We start from the raw sequence: 17144 nt of genomic DNA, 5'->3' as shown, positions 1-17144 counted from the left end.
TGCAAACTTTATATGCCTCAGTACAGGGGAACGACAGGGCCAAGAAGTGGGAGTGGGTGGGTGGGGGAGCGTGTGGGGGACTTTTGGGATAGCATTGGAAATGTAAATGAAATAAATACCCAATTAAAAAAAAACATAAAAAAAAAAAGAAAGCATCATGGGAGGGTCATCTAAGGAAGGGAAATGGAATATAGTGCTATAAGTGAATAAAGGGGGAATTACAAGGATTGCATGGGGTGGGGGAAGGTAGGACAGAGTAGAGGAGGGAATATGGGGGTGAACAACTAACATTATAAATACCTTTTGAAAAGCTATTTGAAAATCTACTACTGTAGAAACTTCCTAAAATATATACATGTATAAAAGGAATTTAAATAGAGTCACTATATTATGGGGGAGACAATACCACAAGTAGATATTATTTGTTGCCAAATAAAATTTTCAGTATCAAGAATGGGTTACATCTTTCTGAGTCACTAGCCAAAGGGGTCCCACAGACTCCCCAAACACCACAGGCTATTTCCAACTTGATGGTAAGATGTTATTGCTGAAGACACCACACACTTCTATCATAGAAAGTGGAGAAATCTAAGTGGTACTCAACTAGAAGATTCACCCTATTGGCTAGTGTTCATAGTGTTAGAAGATTCTAAGCACAGCACCAGAAATCTCATCAAGCTCAATCTCACCCGGCTACAAACCCTGTGAGCTTTAGTGAGGACCTGCCTGCAGGATGTGGATTCAATAGTGGCATGAATGTTATGGAATTAACCAATCACTTTTGGGGGGGGGGGGAGCTTAAGGCCCACTCAAGTCATGGACCCTCTGGAAAACCTACCTCTATTATTTTGCTAAATGAGCATATTCAGGAATAAAATGATTCCTAATGATATATTGGTATGCCCTATGTCTTAGTTAGGATTCTATTGCTGTGAAGAGACACCATGACCACAGCAACTCTTATAAAGGAAAACATTTAATTGGAGCTGGCTTACACTTTTAGAGGTTTAGTTCATTATCATGAGGGTGGGAAGCATGGCAGCATACAGGCAGACATGGTGCTGGAGAGGTAGTTGAGAGTTCTATATCTCGATTAGCAGGTAGCAGGAAGAGAGAATGCCACTGGACCTGGCTTGGGACACACTTCCTCCAACTAGGCCACACCTACTCCAACAAGGACACACCTCCCAATAGTGCCACTCCTTATGAGTGTATGGAATCATTTTCATTCAAACCACTATGCCATAGACCAGTGAATTATTCTCAACCTTCAGTAGAGAAGCTTCCTGCAGTAGATGGTAATTAATGCAAAGACAGACAGCAAGACAACATGCAGAGAGGGAAAGGACTTGGAGGACTCAGTCCTAAATGAGCTCTTTGTCTCACCCTTCTGTAGAGGGTCAGGGATCCATGTGGAAAGGGGTGGGGTGAGGTGGGGTTAAAAAGTAAGAGGTGGTGAATGATTTCTTTAAAATAGCATTTTCCAGACACAAGAGTCAATATGCACATAGGAACTCACAGAAACTTTGTCAACATTTCCAAGACTTAGACAGCTCAAACCTGACAAAACTCCCAATACAAAAGAGGGAGTGTGGGCACAAGGTGCCACTCCTAGCAAAGAAGCCATTCAAAATGATGGCTCTGGATGAGGGGAATCAGTTTTCTCCAGTGGAATATTCTGATATACCCAGTAAATACTGAGTCTATAAACCATACTCAGTAGAAGATAGCTAACACAAATGAGATCTATGGTTTTTTACGGCTTTTTTTTTTCTCTTATAAGAGAGAGAACATAAAGATAGGTGGGTAAAGAGTAGAATTCTAGTGAGAATCTGGAAGGAACTGGAGAATGGGAAAAAATAATAAAAATATACTGTAAAGAATAAATACCAATTACTAGAACACTACCCAATTCATTCTATGAAGCCACAGTTACACTGTGTATTCTCCCTTACAGATGGGACAGTTTCTGTCTAGTCAGGAACTTGTCATAACTTCCTCTCCTAGAGGACTTCATGAGAGGTTTTTTTTTCTACTTCTATCATGTTTAATGTTCCAAATAGATTTTAAAAACTGGTTGAGTGCATATTACTTTTAGCTTCAGAAGATATCATGTATATTTAAGAGGCATTTAACTATTATAAATTATTTTTGATAACTTAAAAAATGTCAATACAACTGAGTTGTATATTTTAAAATAAATTTTATTAGTTAAAAAAAACAAAACATCAATTACTAAATAAAAGCAATAAGTAGAATGATATAAATATTAAAAGTTGGCTAAGCCTATTTCTAACAAGTAAGATTTTTAGGTCAAGTAAACTGACTGAAAATTATTTTGTTTTTTATTTTAATTTTTCTTACATTTCTTTGTTGATTTATTGGGGAGCTGGATAGGATGAGGGAAGGGTACAGGTTAGAAGTGCATGCTACTGTCCACATGTGGAGGTTAGAAGACAACTTATGGGAGTCAGTTCTTTCTGTCCACTGTGTGGGTCCTGGGGATTGAACTCGGGTAATCAATATGGTACTTGGCAGCAAGTACCTCTACCCACTGAGCCATCTTGCTGACCCTGAAAATTATTTAAAGAACCCACTTAAACCTATTTTGGGGGACAGAGGATTTGAGACAGGGTCTTGCTATAGATATGGCTGTCTTGGAGCTTAGTTATGTAGACCAGGCTGGCTTTGAACTCACAGAGATCTGTATCTGTCTGCCTCTGCCTCCCAAGTGATAAGATTAAAGGTGTGTGCCACTACACCTGGCTCCTTCAACCTATTTTTAATGAGCTGGGCATGGTGGCCCATATGTATAATTTCAGTACTCAGCAGGCTGAGATATAAGATTACTACAAATTCAAAGCCAACCTAGTCTACATAGCAAGTTTTGGCATAGCCAGGGCTACATAATGAGACCTGGTCTCAAAAAACAAAATAGCAACAATATAAACGTATTTTTGTAAGTGCACATAAACATAGAGGCCAGAGGTCTATGCCAGCTATCTTCCTCTCGCTCTCTACCTTAGTTTTGAGATAGGGTCTCTCACTGAACTGGAGCATACCAGTTGACTAGCCTGGCTAGCCAGTAAGCCCAGAGAGTCTCTTGTCTCTGCCTCCCCAATGCTGGAATTACAACAGTCACTGCCACATCCAACTTTCTGTTTGGGTGCTAAGAATGCAAACCTAGGCCCTCAGTCACACAAGCACTTTTCTACTTAGCCACCTCACTGGTCCACACAAACCTTTTAATATCATTAAAATCATTAAGGCACTTTTAAATTTTATTTGTATTTTGAAAGAGTCTTTTTATGCTATCCCTGAACTCAAAGCAATCCTCTGTCTCAACTTCCTATGTGTTAGGATTATAAACATGTATCATTGTGCCTATCTAATATTTAAAACTTCTTATGATAGGTATGGTAGCAAACATCTGTAATCCCAACACTGGGGAGACAGGAGGACTATCATGAGTTCAAGACCAGCCTAGTCAACACAGTGAGATTCAGGCCAGCCAGGATTACATAGTGAGGCCCCATCCCCACCACCACCACCACCACCAAAACAACAACAACAAATGCTGTAGAAACAGGCAACTCTGTTTGGGGTGTTATTTGTTTGTTTGTTGTTTTTTGAGGAAGGGTTTCTCTGTGTAGCCCTGGCTGTCCTGTAACTCACTCTGTAGACCAGGTTGACCCCAAACTAAAATGCAAATATCTGCTTGCCTCTGCCTCCTAAGTGCTGGAATGAAAGGTGTGAGCCACCATGGCTTGCTTGTTTGATTTTTTAAAAAAGATTTGTTTACTTATTTTTATGTGTCTCTGTGTATGAATGTGTCCCACGCTGAGGGAATTAGATTCCCTGAGTTAGAGTTCAGGTGGGTGTGGGCTCAATATGAGCTCACTTATTGGTTCAGTATGTGTGCTGGTCCAGTAGGTGTGTGGTCCAACACGAGTGCTGGGAACCAAACCCAGGTCCTCTGCAAGAGTGCCCTTAATTGCTGAGCTGTCTCTACTGCCTAACCTCTTTAAAACAAGTTAAAATGATTCTAATATCAGCTAGCTTTTAACAATGGTTTCAGAACGCTTTTCTAAACTGGCTTCTGCACATCAGTCACTGATATTGTGGCTACTGCTATTTCAAACAGCTGATGCAGGAGTCTGTCTGTAGACAAGTTCATTTCCTCCATTGACTAGAGTGGTTAGAACCAACTCACTTAGTAATCTACTATGCAAATAAAGCAGAAATCAACAAAAATCTTATTTAAATTTTTTAAAGCTTTTTAAAATATTATTTTCTTCTCTATAAATCATTTATGGGATTTTTAATAAACTGACAAATGAAACAACTATTTTATATAAATGTTTTAAAATATGGAAACTTTCATAAATTTTATTCAAGTGCATAGATTCTTTACATTGATAAATACAAACCAACTCTAAAGACTTTTAAACAGAAGAATTTATTTCTGCATGTATACCATTCAGAAAGAAATGTCATTTAGACAAACAGGTCATGAAGAGCAACCCAACAGATGAATGGGATGAGTTCCTGATGGACATTCAGTGGGTGTAGTACCCCACGGCTGACACGGGGTGGCAGCAGAGCCACTGAGCTAGACTGAGCCATCCATAAGGGCAGTCAAGGTCACAAACAACAGAGAGGACAGACCAGGGACATCTGATGCAACCCTCCCCCACCACCCCCACCACCCATCCCCCGTGAGGACAGACAGAGGGCATCTGATGCAATTATGAGGGGCAAAAGGTGGAAAACCGTTTACCCTCTATAATATAACTGCTGTTACACTAAGTATCAGTAAGCAGAACACAATTTGGAAATTTCTAGAACAAAGCAGAATTTTGGAAAATGGGTTTCCATTCATTTAACAAACATTTACTGAAGACTGCTATGCCGGGTACTTACTGAAGAGTAGAGAACAAAACGAAGACCCTGCCTTCTTCCCCTACGAGGGCATTTTTCCTAGATCCAAGTTATTTTGAAACCAAATAATAAAATAAATCTAAAACAAGGGCAGATTTTCTGTTCCAAAATGGCCTCAAAGGCCTTCCTAATCAAGTGAAGAGCCTGTAAAAGAGAAGAACAAGGAGTTTCTGTCTCTTAATTGCTGCAAAGCTATTTCTTCTTAGTCTCTGTGCTAGAAGTTACAGTCCCAAAAAGAACGCTGGGCTCTGTAAAAATCCGGACATTACAGAGACAGAATCAGTAAGTTAATGACACAGCTACTTTTGCTTAGTGCCATGACTGCTGTGGGGAATGAGAAGGACGAGCCCCTGTTCTCGCCTTGGAGCTTACTACTGGGAGGAACAGAGCACAAACATAACTGAGCACAAGCTAATTTTAGTCAGTGATAAGCGCTCTGAAGAAACCGCATCATCATTGCTGCTTTTGTGCCTGTATTAGCTTGCTGAAGGTACCTTGAGAAAGCATCACACGGTGTGGGGTTAGGGCATGGAAGATAAACACTGTCAGCAACTTCTTTTCTCACGGCTCTGAGGGCTGGAAATCTGGGCTGTGGTTTCACCCCAAAGCCTCCCAGCTTAACTTGCAGAGAGAGCCCTTGCTATGTCCTAACGGGGGCATCCCTCTGAACACAGACTCCCTGGCATCTCTCCTGGTATAAGCCAGTGGTAAGCCACCTGCCTGGCATGCACAGGGTGAGAGAACCAGAGAGAGCAATTAGGTCTCTCTTTCAGCAATGGTTTTAAATCCAATCATCTCTGTAAACACCTGACTTGCAGATAAACTCACATTTTGAGCTAGCAGATATTAAGATTTTGAAACACTTCAAGTCTGGTACAGGCAATGATTTGTGTCTTCATTGTTGTTGTTGCTGTTATTGGTGGTTGTGGTTAAGATCTCAAAAGCACAGCCAACAAAAGCAGTGATAGGCAAATGGAATTATGCCAAACTGAGACTTTCTGCAGCAAAGAAAGAGACGACAGATGAAGAGATGGATATAGAATAGAGGAAATATTTGTAAATGATGTATATGAAAAGGGATTAATATCTAGAAAATATGATGAATTTGAACAATTAAAAAGTCTCTGGATTTAAAAAAAAAAAAAGCTAATGATCTGAACAGACATTTTCTAAGATGAGACATACAAATGGTCGACAGACAAACATGAAAATATGTCCAGTGTCACTACTTACTAGGGAACTGTAAAGCCAAACCACAATGAGATATCATCTCACCCCTCAGAATGGCAATTAACAAGACACTGAAAAGTACAAATGCTGGGGAGGAGAGGGGAGGAGAGGGGAGGAGAGGGGAGGGAGACGGACAGACTATTGATGGGAATGTAAATTAGTGCAAGACTAAAACTGGAGATACTATAGATTCAGCCGTTCTGCTTTTGCCACCTTGCTGAAGGAAATAAATAAGCATCGCAAGGAGATACCTACACAGCCCTCTTTACTCCAGCATGACAGACACACAACAGCCAAGATGGAATCAGCTATGGTATGTCAGCAGGTGAATGGCTAAAGGAAACACACACACACATACTTATATACACACACTCACACAAACACACACACACACACAATGGAATACTATCTGCTGATATTTTTTAAAGCTGAATTTATCATTTGCAGTAGCAAAGCAGATTAATTGAAGGTCATTAAATAAAACAAATCAGGCAAAGAAATACAAAGATATATACTTTTACTCACATACAAAACCTAAGAACATTGATCTCATAGAGGAACAGATCAGAGTAGTAACTGCTCATAAGAAGGGGGAGAATGCAGGTAGTGGCAGGCCTGGAAATCCAACATTAGCATACAGTAAGACAGGAGGAGAAAGTTCTGAACCTACAGCCAGAACAGTGACTACAGTTTACAAGACCTTTATATGTTGCATGAAGAGCTAGAAGAAAGGAATTTAAAACACAAGATCAGCATGTAAGATGGAAATGTTAATTACCCAATTGATCAATACACATTGCATAATGTTTACAATTATATCATGTGTACCCTATAAACAATGCAAATTATCATATATCAATTTAAAAGAATGAGCATTTCAAAACATGAAGTTTAGGGACAGCAATATAGCCATAGCAATAAGATGGCTTTTCACACACTGCTGCCACTGTGCTGCTGACCACAGTCCTCCTGCCTGGGCCACTACACTAGCCAGAAGGTTGACATTCTGCATCCCTCTCACCAGCCACCCCCTCTCCACTCTCCTTACAGCAGCCACAGCAAACTTTCTACACTAGAATCCCATCGTCGTCGTCTGTTCCCTGCTCACTTAGAAGCCCCCAGGGGCATCCACTGGCACTGGTGCGCACTCCTTTTCACTGCCAGAATGATGTCTGCAGACCCAGCCACCTTCATGATGGACTGCTGCACTCTAACCTGCATGCTAACCACTCCCTCTCTCTCTGCTTTCCCCAACATGCTAAGGCCACACCCCCCACGACCTTTGTATGTCCTTCCCATTAATTTTTCACATAGCTACTTCTAGTCTTTCCTTCCCTTGCTCCTTCCTCCTCCCCTTTCCTTTCTTCCTTTGTGTGTGTGAGTGTACATGTGACTATGAGTGGTCTGGCCTCAGAGGCAGAAGAGAAGGTTGCGTCCCCCTCCTCTCCAAGGTGTGTATTGGGATCCTCTGCAAGAGCAGCAAATGTTCTTAACCACTGAGCCATTTCTCAGTTCCTGTAATATATTTTGATATCAAATAAAGCTACACCTGCCTTCTTGTTCTTTTTCAAGAGTTCCCTTGGCTGTTCTAGTTTACTTTTTCATATGTACAATAAAATTCACTTGTCAAGTTACAGAAAATGTTCATTTCCATTTGTGCTGAATTTATGTCAATTTAGGATCGGTTGACACCTTTATAATTTCAAATTTTCTAGCCCTCAAATGGTTTCTTTACATTTGTTCTATTTTTATATCATGTGGTTTTCCTATGATATGATTTATATATTTCTTGATGCATTTTTGTCTATAAGCTCGATATTTTATTGATATTATAAATGGGTAGTATCCTCCATTATATCATCTAACTGGGTACTCTTTATAGAATATACAGTTCCTGGGACTTGAGAGATTGCTCAGCAGTTAAGAGCACTGACTTTTTCCAGTGGACTCAGGTTCAGTTCCCAGCACCCATATGGCAGCTCACAACTGTCTGTAACTCCAGTTCCAGGGAATATCACACAGACATAACAAACAATCCACAGAAAATAAAATAAATCATTTTTCAAAAAATTAGTATTTGGCTCCTGTATATTAATTTATTTCCATTTGTTAGGGGTGAGGTGGCGAGTGCAGGAACACCTGTGCCATAGCTAGGAGGAGAAGGTTGGAGGACAGACAACCCAGGAGTCTGGTCTCTCTGGCCACTCTGTGGGACCCAAAGATTTCTCTCAGGTTGTCAGGGCTACACACAAGTGCTTCTCCCTGTTGAACCATGTCACCAGCCTTCTGTGTAAGAATCTTGCTACTTTACTAAAATTCATTTTTCTTTGCAATAGTTTTCTTATCAGTTCTTCTGGGTTCTCTAGATATTTAGTCATATACCTACAAATAGTTTTTCTTTCTCCTATCTTTTCTACCTCCTACCATATCATGTCTAATACTTAAGTCCATGTCACCACTTGCCCAATTATGTTAATATTAATTGACAATGGTTAATGTAGATATCCTTATCTTGTTCATAACTTTAACAAAACGGCGTACTTGCCTCCTCTCTAAGGAAGAACCTCAGCTTGGGGCTAAGGAAGCATTCTCTAGTGACTGCTTTAGAGACTTTAGAATTATCAACATGTGCTGAATTCTGTCAAATGCCTTTTAACTATCTGCATACTAATATGATGTGCTACATAAGTAAATGTCCAGCAAAGTAATACTTTTACATTTCTAGGAATAACACAATTTGCTACTAGATTTTGTTGCTTCTATTTGCAATTTTGTATAGCTATGCATAAGAAAATTGTGTCATAGTTTTATGCAATCTTTATTAGGCTTTCAGTGTTAGAATTATATACACTTTGGAAAAATAATTCAGTAGTTTTCCTTTTAGTCCCATCTCCTGAAAGAGATTAAGTTCCATAAGGACAACATTTTAAATTTTAATATGCAGCCATCTGGACTGAAGCCTTTTAGCAGCAGAACCCCTTGAAATCCTGGCTACAGAAAGAAGTACATCTAGATTTTCTAGGATCTGTCTGGTTGGCTTTTTACTTCAATTGATTTTCTTAAATATGTATTTTATTCTTCTATGTGTACATGTGTGTGTGAGTGGGTGCCTAAGGAGGCCCGCACAGGGAGCTGGAGTTACAGTGGTTATAAACCACATGGGTGGGTGCTGGGAACTGAACTTGGGTCCTCTTCAAGGACAGGAGAATCCCTTAACCACTGAGCCACCTTTCCAGCCCTTTTCAGTTGATTTTTAAAATAGGTTTTTGAGACTATAGTTACGTTATTTCTCCCTTGTTTCTTCCCCTTTGTTCTCTTTCAAATTCGTGTCCTCTTTTTTCTTTGTTGTTACACACACACACACACACACACACACACACCCCTAATATATAAAAATACACTCTGCTTAGTCTATTTAATGTCACTTATGTTTTCAGGACCTCCCACCCCACAGTCCTCTCTCTCAGCTGTGGTTCTTTGCCTTTGGCTGAGGTCTGACAATCTTTCTGCCTCCTCCTGCAGTGATCCCTGAGCCTTAGGAGTTGTGTTAGGAACTTATCAGTTGGGACTGGGCTCCACAACTTTGCACGTTGACAAGTTGTGGTTTTCTATACTACTCTCCAAACTAGAAAGTAGCCATTGCTGAAGGTGGGAGGGAGAGCACGACAGAATGGAATAGCAGGGTGCAGGTGCTCTGAAGAGGGAAATGGGAAAAACGAGAGGACTTCAATTAGGGAAGGAGGAAAAGGATAATTCAGGAGGGAGGAAAGTAAAATAACAATAAGGATGTCTGAAAAGGAATCACATTAGTATTTACCTAAAACTGCCAACAATACATGTAAGCTGGTGCCTAAATATAAATACATAGTTTAAATGAAAATTTCCCATCTGGGCTGATAATAGTTCCCTCAAGAGCCACACATTACTTAACAAAAGCCCCAACACCACACATGAGAAATCCTCCTTTGAGTTATCAGGATTGTCCAAAGGATTCCCAAAACATCACAGACTATTGCTACTGCACCCCCTTAGCTGCCTCCACCCACTAAGGAACTATCCAATCCAAACTTGCTACATTTATACCAATGTTTCTTTCCAATTTTATAACTTCAGGTCTTACATGTGATTTTTTTCCTTGAGTTAGTTTGTATACATATGTGTGAGAGGGATCCAACATCATTTATTTAAAAGCCCTATTTGGTTATCCTTGCTCCACCTTTACTGGAGATCAAATAAAGAACAGTCTCAGTTAGTGTGGCTCTGAAGTAAATTTTCAAAACAGGAAGTAGGCATCCAACCTTCTTTTCTACTTCCAAGGCTGTTTTAGGTCACACCAAGTCCCTTGCAGATAAATGATAAGCTTTAGAACCAGCTTGTCAGCTCAGGGGGAGAAAGGTTGGTAAGGACTGGGGCTGTAATTCAGTGAGTGACACCGTGTTTACCTACCATTCACAAGGCCCTCCATCAAAGTCCTAGCCTATAAGGAAAGGAAGAGATGAGGAAGGAAAGAAAGACTTGCTAATAACTCCACCCAATTTGATATGTGCCTCAAGTGGCACATCACCTTGCGGCACGGTCCACTGACAGACTCCATTACATGGTCTACTAGACCACAATCCCAAATCCCCATCTATCTCTGAGGGAGTCTGAAAGTTAGAACAGGGCTACCTGCTCAGGCATTAATGGCTAGCACAACCAGAAAGGAATGGTAAGAAACCAGTGAGTTCACCACAAAGTTCCAACTGCTAGTCTAGAAATGGGGTCAGAGTGCCTATTGGGCTTAACTACCAAGCCAGGATTTTTGGGAAGTAATTATACCACAAAGGAAGCAAGGTCCCTGTCAAATCCATGGGCCCCTGTTAACGGTTTCTTCCTGTACAGATTGCTGCATTTTGTGATGTTTGATCTGTCACCCCAAGCACAACTGATTGAACCAGAGGTGGCTACTTAACCCTGAGGTTACACGTCTCTAACAGCCTTCTGGAGAGGCCTCTGAAGTCTAGCATGAGCTCTGCTCTGCAAAGGCACCCTCTGCAGAATATTAATATGTGATCAAAGGAGTATTTTCCTTTTCTTCTCTGGAAGTTGTGAAACAAGACATCCAGAGGGCTACACCTGAAAGAGGAGTAGCAGAGCAGGCAGTAAGCAAGATCCTAAGACTGCAGAAGCCATGAATAGCAGGCAGAAGGGGGAAGAGGCAGGCAGTAGGGACCTGGCAGTAGCAGGGAAGACCCTTGAAGGAGCTGTCACCAGCATGTTAGCTGAGCAAAGCCTTTGTGCAGCCACAACAGTGACATGGAATGCAGAGTCGCTGAAGCCTTTCAACGACAACAAATACCAACCCGGGGCCCATGAAGCTCAAGTGCCACTGAAGTGAGTTTTCCTTTTTCTTTCGTGTGTGTGTGTGTGTGTGTGTGTGTGTGTGTGTGTGTGTGAGAGAGAGAGAGAGAGAGAGAGAGAGAGAGAGAGAGAGAAGGAGGAAAAGGGAAAGGGGGAGACAGACTGACAGACAGGTTAAGTGAATACTCCAGTGTGAATAGGCTATCTTTTAGGTAAAAAATAATTAATAAAATAACTTGAAGAAATGCAAGGGATTTTTAAAATATTGATTTCCTTATCTTTTATAGTAAAAAGCTAAATGGTATTTTCTATATTTGAAGTAGTTCATGTGCCTAGAGTCTCCTAAGAGCTTTTCTAAACTTAATGATGTCTTACATGACAAACATTTGAGACTCCACAATTTCTCTTTTTTTTTTTTTTTTGTGGCTTTTCGAGACAGGGTTTCTCTGTGTATCCTTGGCTATCCTGGAACTCACTTTGTAGATCAGGCTGACCTCGAACTCAGAAATCTGCCTGNCTCTGCCTCCCAAGGGCTGAGATTAAAGGCGTGTGCCACCACTGCCCAGCGAGACTCTACAATTTCTTTAATGGAAATTAATTTGTTGTTAATTCAATTGCTTTGAGACAAGGTCTTATGCATCCAAGCTAGTCTAGAACTTATGAGCTGAGGATGACTCTGGACTCCTGACCTCCAGCGTTTACCTTCGGAGTGCTCTGATCACAGATGTGAGCCATCATGTCCCACTCAAGCAAATTATTTATATTTTTAAAAAGTATGATGATCATATATCTCGAGCCCACTACTCATCCTAAGTTCCAGTGACAAACTAAGGTACAATTCTACTAAAGTACACCATGGGGGACTAAAGGGAACCTCAAAGTCGGCTCAAGATACCCAAACCAAGTCTTCAGCACAAAAGAGACTTATTTGCCCCAGAGGGACAGAAGAAACCAGTTTGAAATGTTTCAGGTAGTAACAAGCAACCCACTGTTCGCTTAATACTCACAATATCAGACTTCTTTTCTATATATTATGACAAAAATTAAAATAAAATCTTTCAATTTGTGCACAACAGAGAGAAGAAGAAAGGAAAGAAGCCACCAAAAAGGTATCAAAGGCCACCTAGGTCAGTCCTGCAGGAAGCAACTCCACACTTTCCCTCTGAGGCAGTCAATGCCCTGGCTTCCTCCTAGGAGAAAACTTTCTTTCTGTTGAATGCAGGCCCTCTTACTACCACACAAACACTTTTTGGGGGCTTGAGGGTGCTTTTTGAGTTTGTTTTAACCAAGTTCTTACTCTCTTGTCCAGGCTGGCCTTGAACTTGTGTCTCTCCTTCCTGCCTGGGATTACAGGCATGAGCTGCTTCTCTCCACCGTTCAGTCTATAAAATACTGCCTTCAATCCTTAACTGTTTGAAGAGTAATAAAGCATTTTATAAATTGATAGCTCTTAATAGAGTATTGAACTTCAGCATAATGCAATAGATCAGAAACCAGTTCAAACTGGATCCAGTCATACAAAAGTAAGCATGTTATACAGTAGGCCTAACAATTCAAACAGCAAATTTAAACTGTTTAGTAGGTTAAAAATAAGCATCTATTTAGCCTTTCCCTTTTAATCATAAGCCACAATAAATTTCAGACAGATCAACTGCACTTATAAATGGAGAGAGAGAGTTGGCCCTGCTCAACACAGCGTTCCTAGGGCCTTCCTTGAGGCTGGTATGCAGCCAACTTGGAAAACACTACTCAACAGAGAAAACTACCTCGACTTCCAACTTGGCTGTTCACTATTGTGCAACCCTGGGCAAGGTTTTTTGTGTCTGTCCTTTACATCCAGTTTACAATGGTTTTCAAATGACACCAGAAGCATGAGGATACAGTTCCATGTAACTCGTATAAGGCGACAGGCAGGGCAACATACGCATTTGGAAGTCCAGCGCTCAGAAGCTGAGGCAAGGAGACTGCAGTGAGTTTGAGCCCAGCCTAAGTAACACAGTTACTTGAAGGCCAGCCTGCACTACAGAGTAGGACTGTCTCAAAAGGAAAAAAACTAGCATAAGGAATCAAGTTTAAAAGCTGACATCATCCATGTCACTATTCATACTACTTAGCATTCATATTTTAGTGCCAAAAGCAATGCCTATTCTCTTAAAAAACATCTTTGTTTAATAAAGTAGACTAAGTTATAAGAACATACGCTTTCCCTCGGGGCCTCAGTTCAATTATTTTAATCTTGAATGGGGGAAAGCTGCAGGCCATAAATGCATCCCTTCTTCCTATATTGGCCCTTCTACCAAAAAGGCCTGGTGCATACTTGCTGCATGGGATGCGGGGGTTCCTTTCACTCTCACTGTCAAGAAAACAGAAGGCAAGAGACAAGCCCAGGGATCTGCAAGAGGCTGGGACAGGAAAATGAGAACATGCTCCCAAGCACAGCCAGAGACTTGGAACTGAAAAAGCCCTGGTGTGACACTGAGCAAAGCATAGACTTGTCACCTATCTCCAAAACCAGAGGTGCCAAACCTTCACACACAGCTAAAGACGTTAACATGAAGTGATGAATGCAAAGCTCCTACATGTCAGTTACAGGATAGCTGGATTGCCAGAGAGCAAAACTTAAGCAAGTGCTTTGCTCTCTTCCCCTTTGTCTCACAAAGCTGCGGTAGGCCAGGGGCATAGCTCAGCAGGAGAATGCTTGCCTGGTGTGAATAAGGCCTTGGAATCTGTTCCCAGAAACCACAACCAGACAGACCCGTCTAAAGCTATGCCCTCCCTGACTTTTCTAACAATACTTCTCTCCTGGCCCAGGAAGAGAACTATCCAGATTCAAGGAAAGGTCAGTGACAAGAACTTGTCCATCATAATTTAGTCTGCCTAATTGCAAAATAGTGCTACAAGCTCCATGCTACTCATCCAACCCTGGAACCAACACCATCCCTGCCCACTCATTTTCCCAAAGGACACATATGAGGTTCAGTACTCTGTGAGCTGCCAGGCCACCCTCTAAGTTCCCAGCCTCACTCTGCCCATGATGGTTAACCTTGATTATCATCTTGATAGGATCTAGAATCAACTAAGGGACAAGTATCTGAGCATCTGTGGGATAAGATGAGGTCAGCTTCTGGGCATGCCTGTGAAGGCTAGCCAAGGCTAACCAAGGCTAACCAAGGTTAACCAAGGCTAACCAAGACTAACCAAGAACCTTCTACAGGCTGGCTTCTAGGACTGACCAGAAAGTGAGCTGAGCTTCATACTTCTCTCTCTGTGCTTCAGGACTATGGGCATAATGTGACGAGCTGCTACCTCAATCTCTTGCAGCCACGACATCCCTGCCATGACAGGTTGTACTCTCAAACTCTGAGGCAAATAACCCCTCCCTTACTTGAGCGCCTTCTGTCAGGTACTGTTTTAGCAAAACAAGTAACTACCAAGCCCACTACAAGTAAGGTGCTAGAGGACAAATTGAATTCTGTCTCCATCTTGTCTATGAAACAGGCTTATACACAAAATTAGAGTACAAAACAAAACTTCATAATGTCTTATATGTTAAATATGAAGACATGAAACTTGTTACATTGGTTAATCTCAGGCCGTGAGGTATGAGAAACTAAGCAATGCATACAGTAACAACTTATAAATAGTCTCATATTGTTCATTCCGTTTGACTTGAGTCTGAAGCACTTGGGCCCCTGGCAGTACAGGAAATGACGGATGGCCTGGTTTGTAAACAGTTCCTTGCTGTGCTTTAGACTGTTCCCCCACTGCTTTCTTGGCCTTAGTAGTAGAAGCTCTTGAGACTATGAACCCATGAAATAATCCTCACTTCGCCTGGCCTCCTGGGAGAATGGACTCCTGGATTTCCTATACTTTATTTGGCACAAATCCCACAATTTCTGCTAGTTTCCTGTGTGATTTCCTCTACCTTCCGCCAACACCCCAAAATACATAGGCAAGGCTTTAGTGATGCCACATGTTTGGTACTCAGTAAATCTCTATTTAGTGAGCAAATGGAATTTGCGTTTTAAAATACACAAGTATGAACTGGGGAGATGACTCAATTTGTCAGAGTGCTTGCCATGCAGGCATGAGAGCTCAAGTTTGGATCCATTGCTGATGTAAGAGCTGCATGGCTACACAAACCTCTGCCCCAGCACTGGAGGGCAGAGACAAGCAGATCCCAGGAAGTCACTAAATTCATAATGTTCCTGACTCTAGCACTTAAGTGCTACCCTTACAGGTGTGCACAGCCACACCTGTATTCTACCCCAGCTCTCCCAATATTTATCATGTCTTTCCATTTCTCATGTTCTGTTTAGCCCATTTTTATCTTACTTGGGAAATGTATTACTCTATAAACATAACTATTCTCTGTAACATGTAGCTTGATAATACACATCTATTTACTTTTTATATTTTTAATAGTATGTGTGTGTACTATAGCATTACAGAATCTGTGGGTATGTCTGTGTGCGCACAGGTACATGCAATCAGAGATCAGGAGAGGACAGCAGGTCTCTTCTTCTATGGTTTCTTTATTCCCTTGCTACAGTGGGGTCTCTCTCTGAACCTGAAGCCTGCTGTTCAGCTAGACTGACTGAGCAATGACTTCCTGGGATCTGCTTGTCTCTGCCCTCCAGTGCTGGGGCAGAGGTTTGTGTAGCCATGCAGCTCTTACATCAGCAATGGATCCAAACTTGAGCTCTCATGCCTGCATGGCAAGCACTCTGACAAATTGAGTCATCTCCCCAGTTCATACTTGTGTATTTTAAAACGCAAATTCCATTTGCTCACTAAATAGAGATTTACTGAGTACCAAACATGTGGCATCACTAAAGCTATAATGAAGTTCATCTTACTCAGTTCAGTACAATGAAAATATAGTCTCTCCACTGGACTACAAAGAATAGGAAACAGAATTTATCTTGAAGTGGTAGTTAGCAAAAACACAAAGTATAAGAAAATAAATAAATAGCACACTAAACTTAGTATAGTGCAAAAAAAAAAAAAAGGAGAGAACATCTCCCTTCTGTTTATGAATTGTATCCACAATTTAGAATTATAACAATGACTATTTCCAAACCTCACATCTACTGTATTATTCGATTCATGGTCGAACACTTCAAATGCGTCTTTGATCTTCTTATGAAGTTCTGCAACTAATGCCTCTGCAAAAGACAAAGGAAAGAAAATCACTTTATTAACTCAAAACAAAAATCTAATAAGCTAACTAGAAGTTTTTTGGGGGTTTTCTTTTTTTTTTTTTTCTCCGAGCATCCACCCATCCATCTGTCTGCTTTGAGACAGGTCTCACTATCTCCAACATAGACCAAGCTGCCTTTCAATCTCAATGCACAGACTCCAAGCATGGACCATCCTGCCTGGCTAAAGCAGAAAGCTAAATGAGGAAGAACCTGAAAGAGTCCTCCTTGGTCTCCTTTATAAATCACATGCCATGTTAACTCCTGAAGAGGTGCACAGAATAGATCTGACAAAAGCAAGCTAAGAATGGAAGGGGCTGCTCTGGCACACTCCCTCTTGCTGAAAAACTCATGACACCAAACATTTTTTTTGTGTGTAGGTAAGGATGCATACATGTTTGTGAGAGAAACAGAGAAATAGGGAGGGAGGGG

At 41.1% G+C, this 17144-nt stretch overlaps 1 protein-coding gene across 1 annotated transcript in view; it reads right to left on the bottom strand.

The window, feature by feature from the left end:
• Positions 1-17144, bottom strand: part of Efcab2 (EF-hand calcium binding domain 2) — a 79823-nt gene that overhangs the window by 30254 nt on the left and 32425 nt on the right. The window contains exon 2 of the mRNA XM_021160871.2: positions 16595-16679. Within this exon, the coding sequence (XP_021016530.1) occupies positions 16595-16679 (85 nt within the window). The remainder of the gene's footprint in view (positions 1-16594; positions 16680-17144) is intronic.

The sequence above is a fragment of the Mus caroli genome, chromosome 1 (genome assembly GCF_900094665.2).
Source record: "Mus caroli chromosome 1, CAROLI_EIJ_v1.1, whole genome shotgun sequence".
In the NCBI taxonomy this organism is placed as follows: Eukaryota; Metazoa; Chordata; class Mammalia; order Rodentia; family Muridae; genus Mus; species Mus caroli.
The sequence above is the reverse complement of the archived record's forward strand: the minus strand, read 5'-3'. Positions and strand labels throughout refer to the sequence as shown.